This window comes from Opisthocomus hoazin, chromosome 9 (assembly GCF_030867145.1).
Source record: "Opisthocomus hoazin isolate bOpiHoa1 chromosome 9, bOpiHoa1.hap1, whole genome shotgun sequence".
Lineage (NCBI taxonomy): Eukaryota > Metazoa > Chordata > Aves > Opisthocomiformes > Opisthocomidae > Opisthocomus > Opisthocomus hoazin.
The window spans coordinates 20,082,360-20,101,822 of NC_134422.1; the positions used below are offsets into that span (position 1 = coordinate 20,082,360).

General features: G+C 37.3%; 1 protein-coding gene across 1 annotated transcript in view; it reads right to left on the reverse strand.

The window, feature by feature from the left end:
- Positions 1-10,663: 10,663 nt before the first annotated feature.
- LOC104329007 (prolyl endopeptidase FAP) overlaps positions 10,664-19,463 on the reverse strand; it is a 44,545-nt gene continuing 35,745 nt past the window's right edge. The window contains exons 24-27 of the mRNA XM_009934086.2: positions 16,726-16,790; positions 15,778-15,850; positions 15,442-15,515; positions 10,664-13,247 (exon numbers count right to left, since the gene is read on the reverse strand). Coding sequence (XP_009932388.2) covers positions 13,146-13,247; positions 15,442-15,515; positions 15,778-15,850; positions 16,726-16,790 — 314 coding nt within the window. The 3' untranslated portion in view covers positions 10,664-13,145. The remainder of the gene's footprint in view (positions 13,248-15,441; positions 15,516-15,777; positions 15,851-16,725; positions 16,791-19,463) is intronic.

The following is a 19,463-nucleotide window of genomic DNA, read 5'->3' on the forward strand; positions in this document are numbered from 1 at the left end:
TGCCTGTCGAAACAGAAATAAGGCAACAAAGGAAAATGTAATCATCTTTACATATGGCTGAATCAATCACATTGAAAAGAGACATCCTTAATGCTGATCTAAACTTGAAGATAGTGAGACCCTGTGAGGACAAGGTCCATGTCCACTGGGTGGAGACTGTAGTGCCTTGGGTAGGCATTCAAAAGATGTAGTCTCTGTTCTAGTCTTTAGGCTCTAGTCTCTCTTCTAGGACGTAAGGTGAACTGAGAGGAACGGCATCCTCACTTCCTTTTGCAACATGAGGATAAAGGCCCATATCTCCTTTGCTGCATTCTGCTGATGGCAAGTATTAGACCTGTTTCTATAATATTGTTTTATTGCAAATCTAGTGTATTGGTGTGACTATTATTTTTTTCCAGCTCAGCCACTAGAGAAAAAAAATAAAGAAAATGTTTGTGAAGAATACTGTCACATTAACTGCTCCCCATTCTTTCCTTCTGTCCCTCCACCCTCCTTTTAAAAGTTTTTTTTTTTAAATAACAGATGTTGCAGCAGTAGGCCGGTGGACTTAACAATGACTTATTAATAAGTGTGACTCCTTAGAAAAAAGCCCCACCAAACCACATACTGGCTTGTCTTCAGTTCATGAGGTGATATGCCACGTTGTGCTTGTTGCAATATTGATGTAATACTTTATTTCAGTTTAAGGGCTTCCCTTGTGGGGCTGTATGGGATATACAAGATATGGCGTATATACTTTAATTAAAACTATATAATGGTAATTATAATTACCATATAATAAAATCAATGGTAATGAACCAAAGCAGGAGATATTGTATCTCACATGTAATTCTTACTGTTACAGGTCATTCTATTGGCTTCAACCATGTAACAGAAATGTCCACATTATTATACGTATCTTCATCCCATGCACTGTAATAACTTGACCGGTCTCACTGACTTTAATGTGAGATTATTGAATGTAAACCAGAGTATTAAAGTCTGTACAAATGCTTTGGTGACCCACAGCCAAGCTGTGATTCCCTTACTTGCATTAGTAACTGGTTACTTATGCAAGTAGTACAGTTATAACTTTTAGTAAATAGTCACCAATGGGGATGAGGCAGTCTCTAATCCCCTAATTATGTGTGCTACAATTTTTGTTATTAATACAATATTACTGGTCTATTGACACATGAAAGAAAGAAGGAAGAAATAAGGAAGAAATTCTTTACAATGAGGGTGGTGAAACAATGGAACGGGTTGCCCAGAGAGGTAGTGGAGGCCCCATCCCTGGAAACATTCAAGACCAGGTTGGACAGGGCTCTGAACAACCTGATCTAGTTAGCGGTGTCCCTGCTCGCTGCGGGGGGGTTGGACTAGATGACCTCTAGGTGTCCCTTCTGACCCTAAACTTTCTATAATTCTATGATTCTATGATCCCCTATAGAAAAAAATCTGTTGAACAAAGAAATGCTATTCATTTTAGGCTCACAAAATCCTGTGCAAAAGGGACTAGGAGCAGCTAATGGATAATAGACTCAAAAGTGCTTTGCATAAATAGGAATTAAGAGGTAATCTACTTTAAAAAACAACTAATATAAAATTGTTTATTTTTATTTGTTTTGGATCACTTAAATTTATCAAATGAATGTATAGAAAAGGAAATTAATTTGAAATTTGGTTAGGTACATTTGACCTTGATGAAGAAATTGAATATGCCATTGATTCAATGGCTAAATGCTCATTCATTGAATGATGAATAGTAAATGCTCATTCACTCTAAAATTGAGTAGATCGCAATATTAATCTGCTGTAAAACAACAGAAGCTGCAATGAGTTCACATCAGCAAAATGTCACTGGAAATAATTTCATCATGTACTTGGACTGATACTTTTGTATTTGAAAGAGCCCTTCTGCCATCCATGACACTTCCCTATGGAAGTTCATGTTATAGTCTGGAAACCAAAGGGATAAATGAGTGCATTGAAGTAAAGTGGTAGGTGGCAAAGTAAGACCCCTCCCTATTAAATGTAATCTGCACTGAACTTCTCCAGCTCCACTGGAGGAGTTATTTATTGAAATCAATTATTTAGAAAATAAGGCAGTCTGAGTGAAAAAATATCTGTTGTAATGCCTTGTCACAACAGGCTGAATTTAAATGTACTATGGCCTGGAGGAAGCCATAAGAAAATTATGAAGGAATGATGTGTAAAGAAGGTGCAGATTACTCTGTCTCGAGATTTAGAGTTGGCTCTGCACTGAGCAGTGCAAATGGGGGGGCTATATGTACATCTCTGAAAAAGTAAACTCCTGCATCAGAAACTTTACTGCTGTAGCTCTGCCCTAGTAGTCTGCCCAGCTTCAGAGCAGATTTTTTATGATATCTGTTTCTTCCATCTATTATAAAATAACTGATAGTTGGAGATACAAAGTTTGACTGTTGACAGGTGTTTTACCTATGGTTAGAAAGAATGTACTGCTTCTGGTACTTTGTGAGGCCTAATTTTTAGAAGAATATTAATGAATAATGTAAATATTTTACTATAATACCTCAGTGTCAGTGTCAAAATATTTCAGGCAATCAAAATCTTAATAAAATCTTAATCAAACCCAGGAAAATAAATTGGTGAATATAAGATTTTCTGCTGGATTGTACTGTTAAGCAATGGAATCAATTTCCCTCTCTTCACCAGAAGCCACTGCCAGTGTGGCTCATTTTTTCATCACTATGTATGGAGACTTTTTCTACCTTCTGTAATGTCCCAATATAAGAGATTTGCTTCCTACACTTGCACATATCCTGCTATAGTACCAACAAACACCATAGTGGCCGTGTAGTTGGTCCTATTATAACCCTAATTATAGTATTGAACTCTCTTTTCACTGTTTCATTTGGAGCTGTAATTTGGTGGTGCAACACTGACATCCAATGTTTATCCCACAGAATGCATAATTTCACATTTCATAGGTTTCTAACAATGGAACAAAAGTTCTGCCTAATCTTTGGGAGGTGACTCTGCTGTGGTCACAAAAATGGTCTGATTGTAATGTAGTGACCCCCATGCTAGCTGATACAGCTGTAAATGAGTTAACTTGCTCCAAATAAAGTCTGGCTATTGCACCATACATAAGTAAATTTGCCCTGCTTAATGATATGCTAGCAGTTTGGTATGCTTTTACTTAACCTGAAAAACTAAAGAAAAATAGTTTATAGCTGCCTCTAGCTTTGTTAAACCATGATACAGATTAGACGTAAACCTAAGTCACTGAGGTGGAATGAAAGAAATAGTCTAGTCATTAAAATAGCCTCTTTACAGTAATGTCAGACACCAAAAGCTATTCTTTTATGTAAAACATAAAAATACAATTCAAAGCCCGTTGTAGTCAGTAAACAGATTTTCAGGGATTTCAATATATCTTTGATCTAACTCTTATGCCTCAGTACTATAGAGCTTTCAGATGTGAACAGTTCCACTGGCTACTTTATACCTTAAAAATATGTTTAAAGTTAAATGCATGTTTAGCTTCTTTCTAAATTTTTCAGAATCAAAATCTGGGGACATAACTAAAAAGAAAGATGTATAAATGCAGTTTTTTGAAATTAATACAATGTTCAAGTAAGACAATCATTATTAATAAAATAAACATTTTCAAAAGCTATTAAACTTCCATCAAATATGTTCTTTTAAAAATTTGGAATCAGTTTTGTTTCTTCAACATTTAGTAATTGCTATTGGTAACCCAAACCAGCAACAGTAGTTTTTTACAAGTTAGAGAATCTACAGTTTTTAAAGAAGAAATTGTTATTTTATTCTTGGGAACACAAACAAGTTTTGTAGAGAAAAAGAGATGATCAGCAAAATAATGTTTGTTTAGTTTATTCCTGCTAATCATTTCATTTCCTGATTAGAAGAAAAGTTTTATTTGCTCTAAATTATTTAGGTCACTAGTAGATACTGCTAAAAACCATGCGATCTTCTTGTCAAGGTTCAGGAAAACTGAGGCTAATCTTACACAGAAAATTTTTGTAATTATGCATATTACACTAATGGAGATGTTTTAATTTCCTGGAGATGAAAAACTTAACACATCTCAGTGTGAAGCAACAGAACATATGTAACAAATATGTCTCTCACATGTTGATCAGAAATTTATTTGAATATTATTTCCTTGATCAACCTGATTTTGCTAGTTTTTCCAATATATTTTACTCCAGATGCTTTTGTACCTATGTGCAATTTTAACTAGCTTAATTTATTGAGTTTTCAACAAAGAATCTTTAAAAAGTCAGATTTGTATATATTTCCAGTTTAAAAATACAAATTATGTAGTTACAATAGTAAAAAAGGGAATATTTTCATATGAAAATGTATGAATGAATAAAATAGATTTCTATTTACATGAAACTGTTCACAAATAGCAATTATTTCTAATTGTAAATAAATTACTTTCTCAGGTAGATGTACTTTACATCTAGTTTACCTACCATGCTATAAAGTGTTTTGGAAAGTTCTGTAAAATATAACGGTTCTAGTCTAAGGATATCCATAGTAAGTAGGATGGGAGACTAAATTAAATTTTATACAATAATCACTATAATTATCAAAAGGCTTTAATTTTTACTTTTGTGCTATAAAATTTCCTTTCCAGATCTTACAGTCTTATGGAAATAATGTACGCTTGAGACAAACTAATCTAAAAGTAGGGCACTGGAGTGACAATCTGTAGGGCAATGAAGTGTGAATCGGTCTTGGATAGTTTTAAACCAATGTCTATATAAACCTACTTAATTTGTTTGCATTCTGCTAATTTAATCTCTATTAATTAATATTTAGGCAATATCTATAAGGAGTGAATATTTTTAAACTCATGTTCATTAAATATCTCTAGAGAATATACTAAAGGAGATAAAAATATAAAAAACAATAATTATGTATCTCCTATTTAAATTCTTACTACAAGCATTGTCTTTCATGTTCTCATGGTCTTTCAGTTGCTGCTGCAATCCAAACAGTTGTTTTCCCTTTTTTGGATCATTCCCTGTTGAACTAATTCAATACATTAAAAGATTTAAGTGATGATGTCATTAACTCCAAACATCAGTGAGTATAGCAACAGAAGAAAACAGCAGTTTGCTGAAAGATCTTGCACCTCTGTTGCAAACTTTGGACAATACAATTCAGATAATGCACTCAGCTTTCTCAAACAAATTGTACTGGTCATTCATATAAATCTTACCTTTTTATACTCTGAAGGGATATGTAGCAGTTGCAGAAAGAGCTGCTACTCTCTCTCCTGGAACAATGGCAAGCCTTGAGGATCCTGAGATCTGCCTAGCAGCCTCTTTTGCACAGACTTATATATATACTGTTCAGCTCTAGTAAGCATTATGAGAGTGCATCATTGCTGACAGTTTCCTTATTCAACTTAAAAAAAAGTCATCATATTTGCTATTCATTTCATTTGATAATTTTACAAGCAATTTCACACATTCATTCTGCTTACTTTATGACATCAATGCTAACATGGATTTGCAAAAGGAGTGAGGTAGCAATGTCCAAAGAAGTAAATATCAAACAGAAGAGCATTAGTATGACAAACAGTGGGCTAAAGGTGCCTGGGATTAAGGCAGCAATTTCTCCAAGTTCTGATATGCCACATTTAACATTTAGAATCCCGTTTCTGTTGACATCAACAGCATCAACTTCATCTATCAATTTTAAATCAAGGTTGATAAATTCAATACACTGTTGACAATAACAAACACAAACCCCCCAAAGCCTTTGAATGATTCTTCAAGTAATCTTGTGCCAATATAATGAACATGAAGAGATGTGAAGTACTGCAGTGATGGCTACCCACTAAGCAAAGCCTAGCACAGGTCAACTTTAACAAAAAAGATTTGATTACCCTTCAATGTACAATGCCAACTTTGTAAATTCTACTGTATGAAAATTCATACTCCCTTGAGAACTGTATGCCATACATTCATTATAAATGGAGTTTCACACTGTGGCCTACAGATTTATGCAAGATGGACCTTTTGCTCACATCCCCATTTCCTACAAGGAAAAAAGAAAACCAAAAACCAAAACAGATTTGAGCTTTGTAGCTGTGTATATTCTATGCAACTATTGTCAAGGTCCTAAACCATAGGGGCAGTTTCATAGCTACGGTGGGGCACCATTGACAAAGAAGACAATGTTCAGCCATCTGGTGACAACAGGTAGGAGAGGTTGACTCAAAGCTTGTCAATGGCAGCTAGTCAGGAATATAGGTCTTCTATCCTGTCTATGAAGCAACAAGTGAGGTATCTCCCTTCAAGAAATTCCTGGAGAAGTTTTCCTTTACAGACTTTTTCGTACATCATGATAATCCTTTGTAAAATGCAAAAGGGCACCAAAAATGAAATATGGTTATTACATATGTAAGGTGCCAGGCAGTCCATGAGACACACTAAATATGAAGGACTCCATCCTGAGTTTCAGTTCTGCTCAGTAGAGAGAAGTGTCTGGAATCACAGTGGACATCTCACTGAACATTAATGACAGCCTGTGTTCCAGTTTGGAGTGGCACAAAGCACACATATTAAAGCAAACCCTCTTATTTCCCCTAATACTGCACCATGAAGCCAGCAAAGAATCTTCTTCCATGAGGTAACTTTCTGCTGGCTTACCACAACCAGACTGGCGTAGCCCATTTGATACAGTTGAGGCAGTGTATAAACTTAATAACCCTAGTGTTCACATGGCAAACAAAATGTAATGGATCCTTCCTAGAGTTCTATCCTCAATACCTTGCTGTGGTACCACACTATGGGTTTAGGGAAACATTAAGTCTCACTACACAGTCCACATAATCAATTTTAAATATTTTTTTTCATGTGTTAGTATAATTTTTCTCTACCTTGCGTCCATCTAGTGAGATACATGGTCGATTTTTGCCATTTCTAGCTACAATGCAAGTGTCTACTAATGCTGCTCTGAAAACTGAAGAGCACACAGCTTCTTCTCCTCTCATCATTGCCTTCTGTTTGTACATTCAGTCATTTCCGAGAGCCTTATTTTGCCTTTTTGTTACTCTCCTTTTTGATTACTACTTCTTTCCCCCTCTTTTCCACATGTTCTCTTCCTCACGTCCTCTTTATTCCTGCTCCTAATTGTATTTTTCATGTTCAAAGTAATGAATTCCCAGTCATTGATTGGCATAGGATGTACAAACTTGCATACGTATTTGTCAAACTTCGCTTTTCAGATTTATTTTTTTTGTTTGAAACGACCAGGATTACCATGTCCATATACCTTCCCTCAGCAAACAACTGTGTAAGGTTTAAGACATGGTGCCAAAGGAACCAGAATAAGCCTGGAAACAACCTTATACACCAAGTATACTTATTTTCATAAAATGCCAATTTCACTGAGATACTTTGTCGTCTTTATCTCAGAATTATTTTTTAATCTACTTTCTGTTCAAACTTTATGAGCGCAACGTAAGGGATGCCAAATCCCAGTTTAAGCGTAAGTCAAGCCATGAGTGTTGGAGGGCCCTGTCTCCCAGTGAAGGTGGAGCGAAGGCGGGCTGCCCGACCCTGCAGTGGTGGGACAGAAGGAGGTGGTCAGTGGGCCGCCGGGACCTTCTCTTCACTGGGGCGACACAGCCACACTGGCTGGAATGGACTGCGGCAGACAATTACCTCACTGCATGCCGAGTTAGAGATACCGAGCTTTCTGAACAGGCAGTACGGAATGTAAGACAATATAACCTCCTCTAGGAGATAGGCAGTTCTTTTCTTTTTGTTTAGCTCTGTTTATTTTCTTGTGTCAGATAAAGTTCCTTGTTTACAGTAGGATGGTTTCAGAAAAAAAAAAAAGAGACCAAGCAGCTCAGTGCACCCGCTTGGGCAGGTTGTTACACAGGCTATATCATCTAGCAGGTCATCTAGCATCTAGAAGGTGACTGATTATTTGTTTTGCAAGTGACACACAGACAATAAAAGTACAGGAAAGAAGTGAACTGCCATCAAGAACCATGCAACCTTCAGCTGCTGTAACTGAATCTATAGTAATATGTATTTTAAGAGCACAGCAAACAAGAGTTACCGAAGTAGAAAATTGTAACAAGTGTATGACACATGCATATGTACTCTTATTTTTTTCCTCTCACGTTGTAAAATACAGTAGGTAGAAGGCACCTTTTGGCAAAAGTCAAGAGCAACCTTAGTCTTCTCTATATTATTCTTCACGTAGGAGACAGTACTTCAACTGAGTCAGGCTAAGAGACAGAACCTGAAAGTGACCTGCATTCAGGAAAGTTTCATCTTACTGATTTTCATAATTCACTTGGATTCATTAAATAATGTGTATCTTGGGTTCACTGTATTTGGAGTTGATCAAAGTTTCCTGCACCACCACCTCAGCACCAGGTAATGGCTGCTATTAAGGACAGTGTACTGCACTCCTTGGACAAAAAAATCTTTGGGGAAACTTACAGAAGAGGTAAAATGAGAAGCAGAATTCTTACCAGCTGTACCCTGAACCTGATGTTCTAGTGTTGACAATCCCAGTTGGCATGGCTTTTCAGAAAAATAGGACCAATTTATTACTGTTATAACTGGCTAGCATACTCTGAATATCACAATTTTCTAGGGTGTATCTCTCAACTCTTTAACCATTGGTACAAGAAAAAATCATTAAAAAAAAAATTGTCAAGATTTGAACATTTTAATGAATTAAAAGTTGCTGACTTTTGAAAGTAAAATAGTAAAAAGAACCCTGTGTTCCCCTTCTGAGAATTAGTGCAACACATATATATAGGAAGAACACATGTGAACACGTACATACATAAAACACATGCATCAAGTTACATACATGCATGTCTACATGTACATAACACACGCAAATGTATGTATACAACTCTGTGGCTACACTTTGGAGAGCAAGAATAGCTTTCTGAAACAGAGGATGAGTTTAGGGTCTCTCAGCCTTTTCACAGCATGCAACTCCATGCTCACTGTCATGGATGCTGATGGGTTTGCACCTCAGGAAAGGGAGCTATTGTAAGTATGCTGTAGCCCGCACTGTCTGCTCACACAAATTGGAATTGCTCCATATGAAGTCAATGGAGCTTCATCAATTTGCGCAAGCAGAAGAGCTGGCCAAGTATGTTCTAGTTACTTTACATTCTCAGAAGACAATGTTCATAATTGAAAGTAATACCAAATGTTCTTAGCAAATACTATGAATTATTCAGATTAAATATAGAGCCTTCAAATGACTCTATAAAATGTTCTAAACAGCTGTGCCTTGTAATTGGAACTGACTGGCAAACTGGAAAGTATCAAATGTAGTCTGAATTTGACTTGATATCTGAGTAAAATGAATGTAACACGAACTATAATCTGGAGCGTGGCTGGGGTTATGCTTGGTTTTCTTCTAATGCTGTTTTCTCTTCAGGCCTTTTCTTCTTTGCAGCTGCAGTAATCCTAAGTGAAGAAAAGCATGTAGCTCCACGTTTGAGGTATGAAGACTGCACGTTCATCGATAATGTACAACTCACAAAACATGAATGAGGTAGATGATGAAAATAGGTGTTGGGGAATGAATGATTTGGAATGGAACCATTTTTTTCCACCATTTCTGTACACTTCAGTTACTAGAATAAAGCTAAACAGGATTTATAGTGGAAACTGACTTGTAAACAACTGTTATCTGTGGCTATTTATCATGGGCTTGTCTACTAAATTCAGAACAACTATGTCCCATCTTCAGAGGCTTGTACACCTTGTTTATATAACAAATATTTGAAGACTAAGTTTCATTGTCTGAAGTGGTATTTTTGGGTATCTGAAGTGTGAGATTCTTATTCAGAAGAGAAAAGAAGAGCAGAAAGTGCTCAGCATTTTCTGAAAACTGGATCCTGCAAAACATTTGAAAGTGGGAGGCAAAACTTTGAGGGTATTCATTCATCAGCTTAGAAAATCTTGTCATAAAAGCTTCCATTTTTTAGTTTCATAATATGTTGTGTCCCAGTGTTGGCTCTTACATACTATATTCTATGTCTGCAGTACAGATATATATACTTTTTATTCATATATAAGGCTAACCCTTAAACATATTTTTGTTAGCTTCAGCTTGATTCCTCAGGAGAAGCCCTTTCATCTTGAACTGCGTTGAAGCTCTGTTACAGAAGTGCCTATACTGTAGGCTAGATTAAAAAGGAATGGGACAGATAACTGTCCAGTTAATGTTTGTGGCAATGCTTGTAACATAGATTGTGATTGTAGACAGCAATGCAGAACGAAAAAAGTTCTCTTTCTAGAGAAGAAAAGGCTCGGTAGGACCTTACCCCTCTATATAAATATCTGAAGGGACGAAGTAAAGAAGATGGAGCCAGGCTCTTTTCAGTGGTGCCCAATGACAGAACAAGAGGAAACAGGCAAAAAGTTAAACACAGGGGGTTCTATCTGAACATAAGGAAACACTTCTTTACTATGAGGGCGACCGAGCTCTGGCAGAGGTGGCCCAGAGAGGTTGTGGAGTCTCCATCCTGTTAGATATACAAAAGCCATCTGGACATAGTGCTGGGCTACCGCGTGTAGGTGGCACTGCTTGAACAGGGAGGTGGGACAAGATGACCCCTAAAGTTCCCTTCCAACCCCAACCATTCTGTGATTCTGTGACAATGCGATGATACATTTCAAGTGCTCTGCACCATTTCTGATGAATGACTGCAATGTTACTTGTTACTAGCACAGGCCAGCAATTTGATATGTATATTTTTAAGAGGCGTTTTTTGACACTTACACCATCCTAGGACATTTTGCCCCAGGTCATCAAAATACATGGTTGCTTAATCATACACCTTTCAGGTTAGACATTATTCCAGCAACTCAGTGTAAATGTCACACTCTGCTGAAGACATATTCCCATTCTTTGGCAAGAACACTGCGTAAGGCAAATAAATTAACAACATGAAAAGGAAGCAAAACTGTCAGCAGCATGATGCACCTCTTATTTTCATGTTTTATGCCACTATTGTCTCCTACAGGCCAAGGTGGAGAGTTTGGAAGACGCCTTAGGAAACAAACAGACATAAGGGCAGATTAATAATGCAACAGCTAATGCATCACTTGGGAAAGAGGTACCTTCTGTTATTTTATTTGACACATTTTCCTGAAATGTCCCTTATTCCAAATACTTCCAGAAGCTTCTGACCACAGACCTGTGGGCAGGGTGTGAACAACACATGGCATCACTTTTATTACTTACAGTATCCACAAAGAGCCAATTTATCTGGCCAAATTTCCAGAGCTTATAGGATTTTCAAAAGCATAAATAAAAAGAAAGATGCAGAAATTGAAAGAGAACTTCATATATTGGTATTTAGGTGAGAATGACACCATGCTTTTTTGAAAATTGCTCTAGGTTCACATTGACATATTCAGGTACCTAAAACCTTTAAGCATCTGAGATAAGAGCTTGATTTTTCTCTCTTTAACCACAATTTTGCAACGGTTTCTGTGGTGCTGTATCAATATAGTAAATTGAGAGTTAAATCTCAGTAATTTCATCTGAATTGTATGCCTTATTCGTAAAGTAACCACATTACTGAGACTACTGTTGTGTGCAGCAAATGCACATAGGACCATATAATCAACATCTAATTAGCCCCACTTCATGTTATATTTGCTTAATGCTAACTTTCTTAGAGCTATAATTTTTTCCTTTAACCATTATAGCAGTTGAATTTTAATTACATTACCAACAAAAAGCTCATTAACGTCACATAATTGGCAGCATTTCCAAAAAACCTGAACTAATTGAGTATTTTCTGAAGAGTTCCCATCAAAGTATAATTTAACCATTACAAACAGCTTGGCAACTACATTTACATAAAGATGTGTCTGAGGAATGTTCTGATGTGTGGAAAATCAGATTTGATATTGCCATTAACAAAATGAAGGAAGCTGTTATATAGCAAATCACTTCCACTTTTTAATGATTTTGGCTAAACCCCATGTTTTTGTCGAGAGGGTCAAATGAAACTCCTTGCTTTTCCAAAGCAGCAAACTATCTCTGAGAGTTAGGAAGCAGCTTGCTTTATGCGAAGGCTACTCCACAATCTTTTTCAGGTTATTTTTTACTCTCACCAGCTAATAGTAGACATGAGATACTGTGTTAGACAGACCACGGTTCTTATGCAGTAGGCTAACTCAGAACTTTTTAAACACATGACCAAAGAATCATTTAATCTACAATGGCTCTCTTGCCAATTATCTTGTTCATATTCTTATATTATGACAGGACTGATTTAATTACTAATCAAACAAATACAAGTTTTCAACTCATTATTAGCCTCTAGCATTTTTAAAAGACTCCCTAAAATAGTTTCACTGGAAACAAAGCAAAGAAAACGTGCATAATCCTTTGATCCTTCCTTTCCAGTCTGGGATGAATGACACTGAGATTAATTTGAATGCTGAGGTGATGATTAGAGATTAAAAACAGGCTAATATGGCTCACATATTCTGAATAAAGGGAGAAAAAACACTGAGATAAAATAACTATCATGAATGTCCTGCTTTCATATTTAAACCTGAACACTGACACTTTTGCAGAATCAAGGTTTCAAATAAGAGTTGAATAAAATTTGAACACAGCATTCAATATTCTTGAAAATTATCCAAACTTCAGCTTTGTGTGTTCCAATCCCTGCTTGGATTCTTTCCAAGAAATTGGAAATAAATTTTGAGAAACTGCTTTCTTGTTGGGATGCTAATTAGGTACTTGCAGTGCTTTCTTCGTCCTTTCTTATATTACAGTTGTAGTTAACAAATGCAACATATTCATCTGGCAGTGTGCCTTTGCAATGGACCACCTATCTTTGGATTGCAGAATGTAAATTCAAGCATGATGGCAATAAATGTACATGGCATTTTACATTCTGATTTTATTTTTTCTGTCAAACAGGTGTTAAATGTGCCAAAACATGGATCAGCATAACATTTTCTAATATACAATATCAAAAGTGGATGTAAACATCAAGCTCAAAACTTCAAAGCTCCTGTTACCAATGCACCTGAAAACTGTATAACCTGGGCACTGTTATCATTGCATTCTCCCAGAGATGTATCTGATGCCTTAGCATGCCCTGAATAGCCTACTTATTCTGACAAAGAAAAACATTTTTTGAGGAAGTTGGTCATATGTGTGTAGAGATGTTTGCTGGAAAGTCCTGGAATTCCATGGTTCTGGTCAGTATACCACTGAAAAAGACAAAAAAAAAAAAAAAAAGCCTTAAACCTCCTATGTTGTATTTTCAGTTCTGCAATAGTTACGTAATAGAAGAACTTTATTTTATTACCATATAGGAGAAAGTGGATGCCTCAAGGAAACAGAGGGACTCGCTAGCTTTTTTCTTTTCATCAGTTTCCAGTATATTCATATTCTTGCTGACAAAAAGTTTCTAAACCTGCTGTAACGTAGGAGCAAGCATTACTGCCTCAGTACTGACAAGTCAGTTGTATCAAGTCAGGCAAAAGAGCTTTGTGATGCCCTTAGGGATGAAATGCCATTGACCCACTGCATGGCCTTGGCAGTAGGGTTCACAGTCTTGCTTAGCAATATTGGGCTCTAAGTAACAAGCTTTCAGCTAAATGTTGTGGAATTCTATTCAAAACATGTTGCATTACATCATGGCCATGATCATTATGAATGGTGTATTGCAAATAAAATACACATATAGAATCACAGAATTATAGAATTATAGAATTGTTTAGATTGGAGGAGACCTTCAAGATCATTGAGAGCAACCACTAACCTAACATTGTCAATTCCACCACTAAACCATGTCCCTAAGCTCTGCATCTATATGTCTTTTAAATACCTCCAGGGATGGTACCTCAACCACTTCCCTGGGCAGCCTCTTCCAAAGCTTGACAACTATTTCAGTAAAGAAATTTTTCCTAATATCCAATCTAAACCTCCCCTGATGCAATTTGAGGTCATTTCTCCTTGTCCTATTGCCTGTTACTTGGGAGAAGAGACTGACACCTGCCTCACTACAACCTCCTTTCAGGTAGCTGTAGAGAGCAATAAGGTCTCCCCTGAGTGTCCTCTTCTCCAGACTAAACAGCCCCAATTCCCTCAGCTGCTACTCATAAGACTTGTTCTCTAGACCCTTCACCAGCCTTGTTGCTCTTCTCTGGACACGCTCCAGCACCTCGATGTCCTTCTTGGAGTGAGGGACCCAAAACTGCACACAGTATTTGAGGTGCGGCCTCACCAGTGCCGAGTACTGGGGCATGATCACCTCCCTGCTCCTGCTGGCCACACTATTCCTGATACCAGCCAGGATGCTGTTGGCCTTCTTGGCCACCTGGGCACACAGCTGGCTCATGTTCAGTCGGCTGTTGACCAACACCCCCAGGTCCTTTTCTGCCAGGCAGCTTTCCAGCCACTCCTCCCCAAGTCTGTAGCATTGCATGGGGTTGTGGTGACCCAAGTGCAGGACCCGGCACTTCGTCTTACTGAACCTCATATCCTGGCCCTTGGCCAATATGAATTATGCTAACTCTTAGAAATAACTGACATTCCCCTGTAGCTGAGCTATAATGACTACAACTGCATACAGTATTCCAGATACTTAAGAAATAACCCAGGTTTTCTAAATATCAGTGAAGGAGGCAGAAAATGTGAAATACACAAAAGGGCCTACAAACCCCAAGTACAGAGGGATCCCTGTGTGATCCCTCTTTGGGGAGTTCATGGCCCTGGAAAAGTGGTCTCAGACAGAAGACCAGTACATTTGATAGCAGGCAAACACTTTGGTCATTAGCCCCGAGAAAAACGGCACAGAAGCAGAGCTTGGCATGCAATTCAGAACTACTTTTCCCCTGTTCATTCCTCATTTATATCATCTAACCTCTTACCTCTGCGTTTCTCTCTGCCTGCACTTGCTACCCCAAGCAAGTTTGGCGGAGAACTTGTTTTTTTTCTGATCCTGGATATACTACTTGGATAGCTTGTACCCTTTTCTCCTGTTTCACCTCGTGCCTGTGGCAGGCATGTCCGGTTCAAGACAGAATCCATCAGAACCAGTGATGGTTTTGACCCCAGAAGCCACCTCCTTCATCTTCCTCTCTTTTACTAGCTATCAGCAATTTTCATAAGGAGGTTGGATTCTCACTTCTCTCTCTGGCTCATTTTAAAAGCCTCTAAGTTATTCTTGACAAGAGAGAAATCCTGCTAGCATCCAAAGGGCAGGAAGGAAAAAAAAAAGAGCAGGAAAATCCTTTGAGGAAGAAATTGTTTATGAAGAGTAACAAATGCACTAGCAATTGCCAGATTTTAAAGCATGTTCAGTTGAACTGGGTTCTTAAAAACATTGCCAAATGTCAGATAAGCTTATTGATAAAGCTATAAACTACTGTTCAAAATGAAAAATGGTCTGTTATTTACCATTGCCTGGAAATCCACTTGTGCATTAACCAGAGCTTTTGCAATTTGTGCTGAGTTCTGAAAATGTACATTATCTGAAAAAGGAAAAAAAGAGATTGGCTGTTGAAATGTGTAAATACCACAAAGCATAAAATTATAGTGCATTAAGTTGTGTCCACTAATTATCAAGTGATACAGTTGACATTACTAAGAATGAGTAAGCATCTTATAATATGTCATATGGAAATCTACCAAAGATCTAAGTACTGACCCTAATCAAAGGCATGAAAGATGCTTAATGTTTTTCAAACAAAGTGATTCTGGCTCTGTATTTGTACTGCCATTTGCAAACCTTACCATCTGCTGTTCCATGGATGAGAAGATAGTCTACGTTTTGGAAATTCTTTGCTCTTGCCATCACAGTTGAATTCTGTTGAGAGGAAAAATGAACAGTTCAGCAGCTTCAATTTAAACCACTCAGTCACAGAGCTGAAAGGCTTTCATTACCTAGTAGAACAACAATCAAACAGTTGGACTGGCATAATAATGACAGCAGTGACTACATATCAGTCTGGGATTATAATAGAAGCCATATATATTTACTGCCTTTTCTAAGGGCCACTTCATGAAAAGCACAGCACTTGCCACATGTCATTCCCTGAACACTGTAATTCCTGGCTACCCAGACAGCTCTACCAGGGCAGTTTGCTACTGAGCATTTCTGTTCTTTGAGTTGGCATGGAGAATAAGTACTGAGAACTGAGTCTTTAATAGGACTCTTTCCACTAACTTTGGGTGTTAATTCAGGCCTCTCTGTATCCAGAACTGGTATGTGTGCTACTAGAGAAAGCTATAGACTTCCTATCAATGTGAACAGAAGAAGAAAGGCAACCTGTTCCAGGTAGGGGAAGCTGCTCTAACTGTTTAGTATGCTGATGCTGTTATTATCAGAGACTTAAATTTGCATGAAGCAGTTTGCATACCACAGCTAACAATACCAATCAAAACCTTATAAACATCAACATTTTAACCTCTCTCAGAGTTCTTTCCTAGGCTAATGGTTTGCACTGGCAGAACTGTCTGACTTGTCCGAGTGAGAAAAAAAGGATCCTTCAATTTCGCATATTTAGGATTGATAAATACAAAACCACAACTATGGAGATATGAATTTCACAGCAGTAGCTTAGCTGCTACCGGACTGCCACTATGAGAGCTGGCGGGTCATTTTCTTTCTTCACAGTTCTACTTGTCCATGGAAACGTGATTCAAGTTTAAGGCAGATCAACACAGAAAGAGAATTCTCACCTTGTAGTGCTCAAGATTATCGGACTCTACAGGAAGACCCATAAATCGTTCTGTGTAGATAGATGCTGTGACATTAAAGAAGAAAAAAGCTATAGGTAAAGAATGTACAGATATTTTTGTGCTTCCAGTGACACATAGGAAATTAAATGTTATTTAACTGTATCTGTTCTGCTTGGTTTCCTCACAATACACCAAATTTAAACATATTTTAAAAAAACAACTATGAAGGTTAATTAATAAATGTCCTCCAAACCGTCCTTGCAGAAACTGTCGTTTGATACTCATCTGTGGAACCAACAGAAGGTTTTGTGGATAAAGGTAATTAACTGATACTGCTTTATGCTATTGGGAGTGCCAGAAGTCAGTTGAATGAGCCAATAATCCAGTAAAGATGCATGGTGGAAAGATGACACAGACTATTTTTGACACCTTAAGAAGAGAAGCTGAGCAGAATTCCAGTGTGGGATATGTATGTGTATATAGAATAAATATGGATATATATGTTGTCCTTTTCCTATTGAATGGATATAGGCAGCAATTAGGGGGAGCAAGAAATCATACAGGCTTGCACTGAAAAAGTGGTGCAATTGCTGTTCAGATCTCTGTTCAATTCCTTTTTCTAACTACAACAAAGACTGTTAGCAGATTTCACAAAACAAATGTGAATAACTGAACAGTATTTATCACCAAGAATTCAGAAGGAACAGCTATCTTTGAGCTGCCTGGGTATCTGTAATTTAACTAAGAGCTGTTACGAAAATTTGTGGAATGCGACGCAGCAGCTGTCACTACCAGAACATTACTTTTTATGACCTTGCCTTGAAAGACTAACTGACATATTGAGCAGTCAAGCTGCAGTATTACAAGTATTTTATTTATTTAAGGGAGTCAGGCTTTCTGACAAAGAATAGCTGGCATCTTTCCCTCTCATAAGACAGGTGATGGCCATTGTAATCAGTAAGGAATTGGGATTGTCTACCTTGTTGCCCAGTTTGGTACATTGTATTAGAATAATTTTGTTAAAAGTAGAAATGAGTATCCTCCCAGGAAAGGAAAATGACTCAATCTACTTATGTTTCCATGGTTTATTATATATTCTTCACATATGTTACCACTGAGTGCTGAAGATGTGTACTATGTCTCCCACATCAGCCAAGTAAGGCTCCTGAAGATAATTTGTAAAAAACTAACCACCAAAAAAATCTAAGTAGCCTATCTTTTATCAAAATCCTTTACCATTCAATGAAAACAGAAATGTGCAATATCTGTTGTCAACACAGTGTCAAACAACCATATTGGGCTTAAATTTTCAATAAAATAGACTCTTTCTGACTAGCTGGCATTTCCACAGTATTCTGAGCCAAATTCTCCACTCTCTTCTACCAGTGTAGCTACAACAAGTCCACAGAGGTCAGCAGAATTGCATTATAATTACTAAGTGGAAGATTCGGCTTGTCAATTACTAGGGAAGAAAAAGGAGATAAACTGCGAATTTTAGTAAAACAGTCACAGATCTAATGCTTTTAACTATACGTTGTCCCGGAATGCAATTTCCCTTGCTATCTTATAAATGTTCAGCTGTTATTAACTCTGACACAAAATGGAGGTGAGTGGGAGGACTTCAGAGAAAAGATTATGGTCAAGACTCTACTCTGTGCATTTAAAAGAGGGTGGGACAGAATCTAGGAGCTCTAGGGGCCAGTACATCCTCTGACAAACTGATACTACTTAGAGACTCAAATAGTAGTTTTGTCCCTAACACAGTCCACCCTAATGTTAATATGATCTATTTGCCAAAATTTATGTCTCATGACTTCCTTCTGTTTCCTTCTTTCCTTCCTTAGTGGAGGTACATTTGCCTGTTTGGATTTTACAATGTGTTTTTAGCAAGATTCTTTAACTCCCTCCTGAAAATTCAGCTAAAGTAAAGACTGCAATGGTGCGGATCTAATCTGCTTTACCTTAAAAAATTCATTCAACTTTTAATGCTTGGACAAATTTTTTAAACTCTGCTTTTATTGAAGGACTTTTGCAAAAATAGTGCTTTATGCCTTCATTCTGGAAATAATTTTGCGATCATGAGTGAAAATGTCTTAAAAAAATCTTGATGCCAGTGAAAACACGAAGACTATGCTTCCTGTGTCACACAAATGTTTTCCCCTTTGTTTGCAAAACACCATAAATACAAGGAATGTCTGTGCTAGCAGTCAGGGAAGGAATCTTTCCCATTTAACCAAAAAATTTTCTCATAACCAAGACTTCTTAGCAAACGACCATATGCTAAGTAAATGTGTTCAAAGTGCTACATTTTGCTCATTGAAAACATGCATGCCATGATTCTTTTTTACACTAAGGTTCCTTTACATCATGCCAAAAGCTTAACAGGTCTGCAAGTAAGTATGAGTATGTGCCTGCTTTATTCACACAGTAAGGCCCTGAGAGTATGCTCTCGGAGTTGTTTCCTCTGAACAGTTTGGAGCCTAACTCAATAAACATAAATATATTTTTAAAACAACACACAGAAGGTGTGGCTGAGAAACATCTAAAGGGAAAAATATTTAATTTAAAAAAAAACCTATCAGACATGACTGACTTCCTCTCTTTTCCACTGCTTTTGGGAATAACTTTGCAATCATCAGAGATACTGATTCCTGACAGAGATCATCTGCAGTATCTGAAGTTGAAGTGCACTGTGATTCCATTACTGGCAGAAAAAATCATTTTATCTCTTTCTGAAT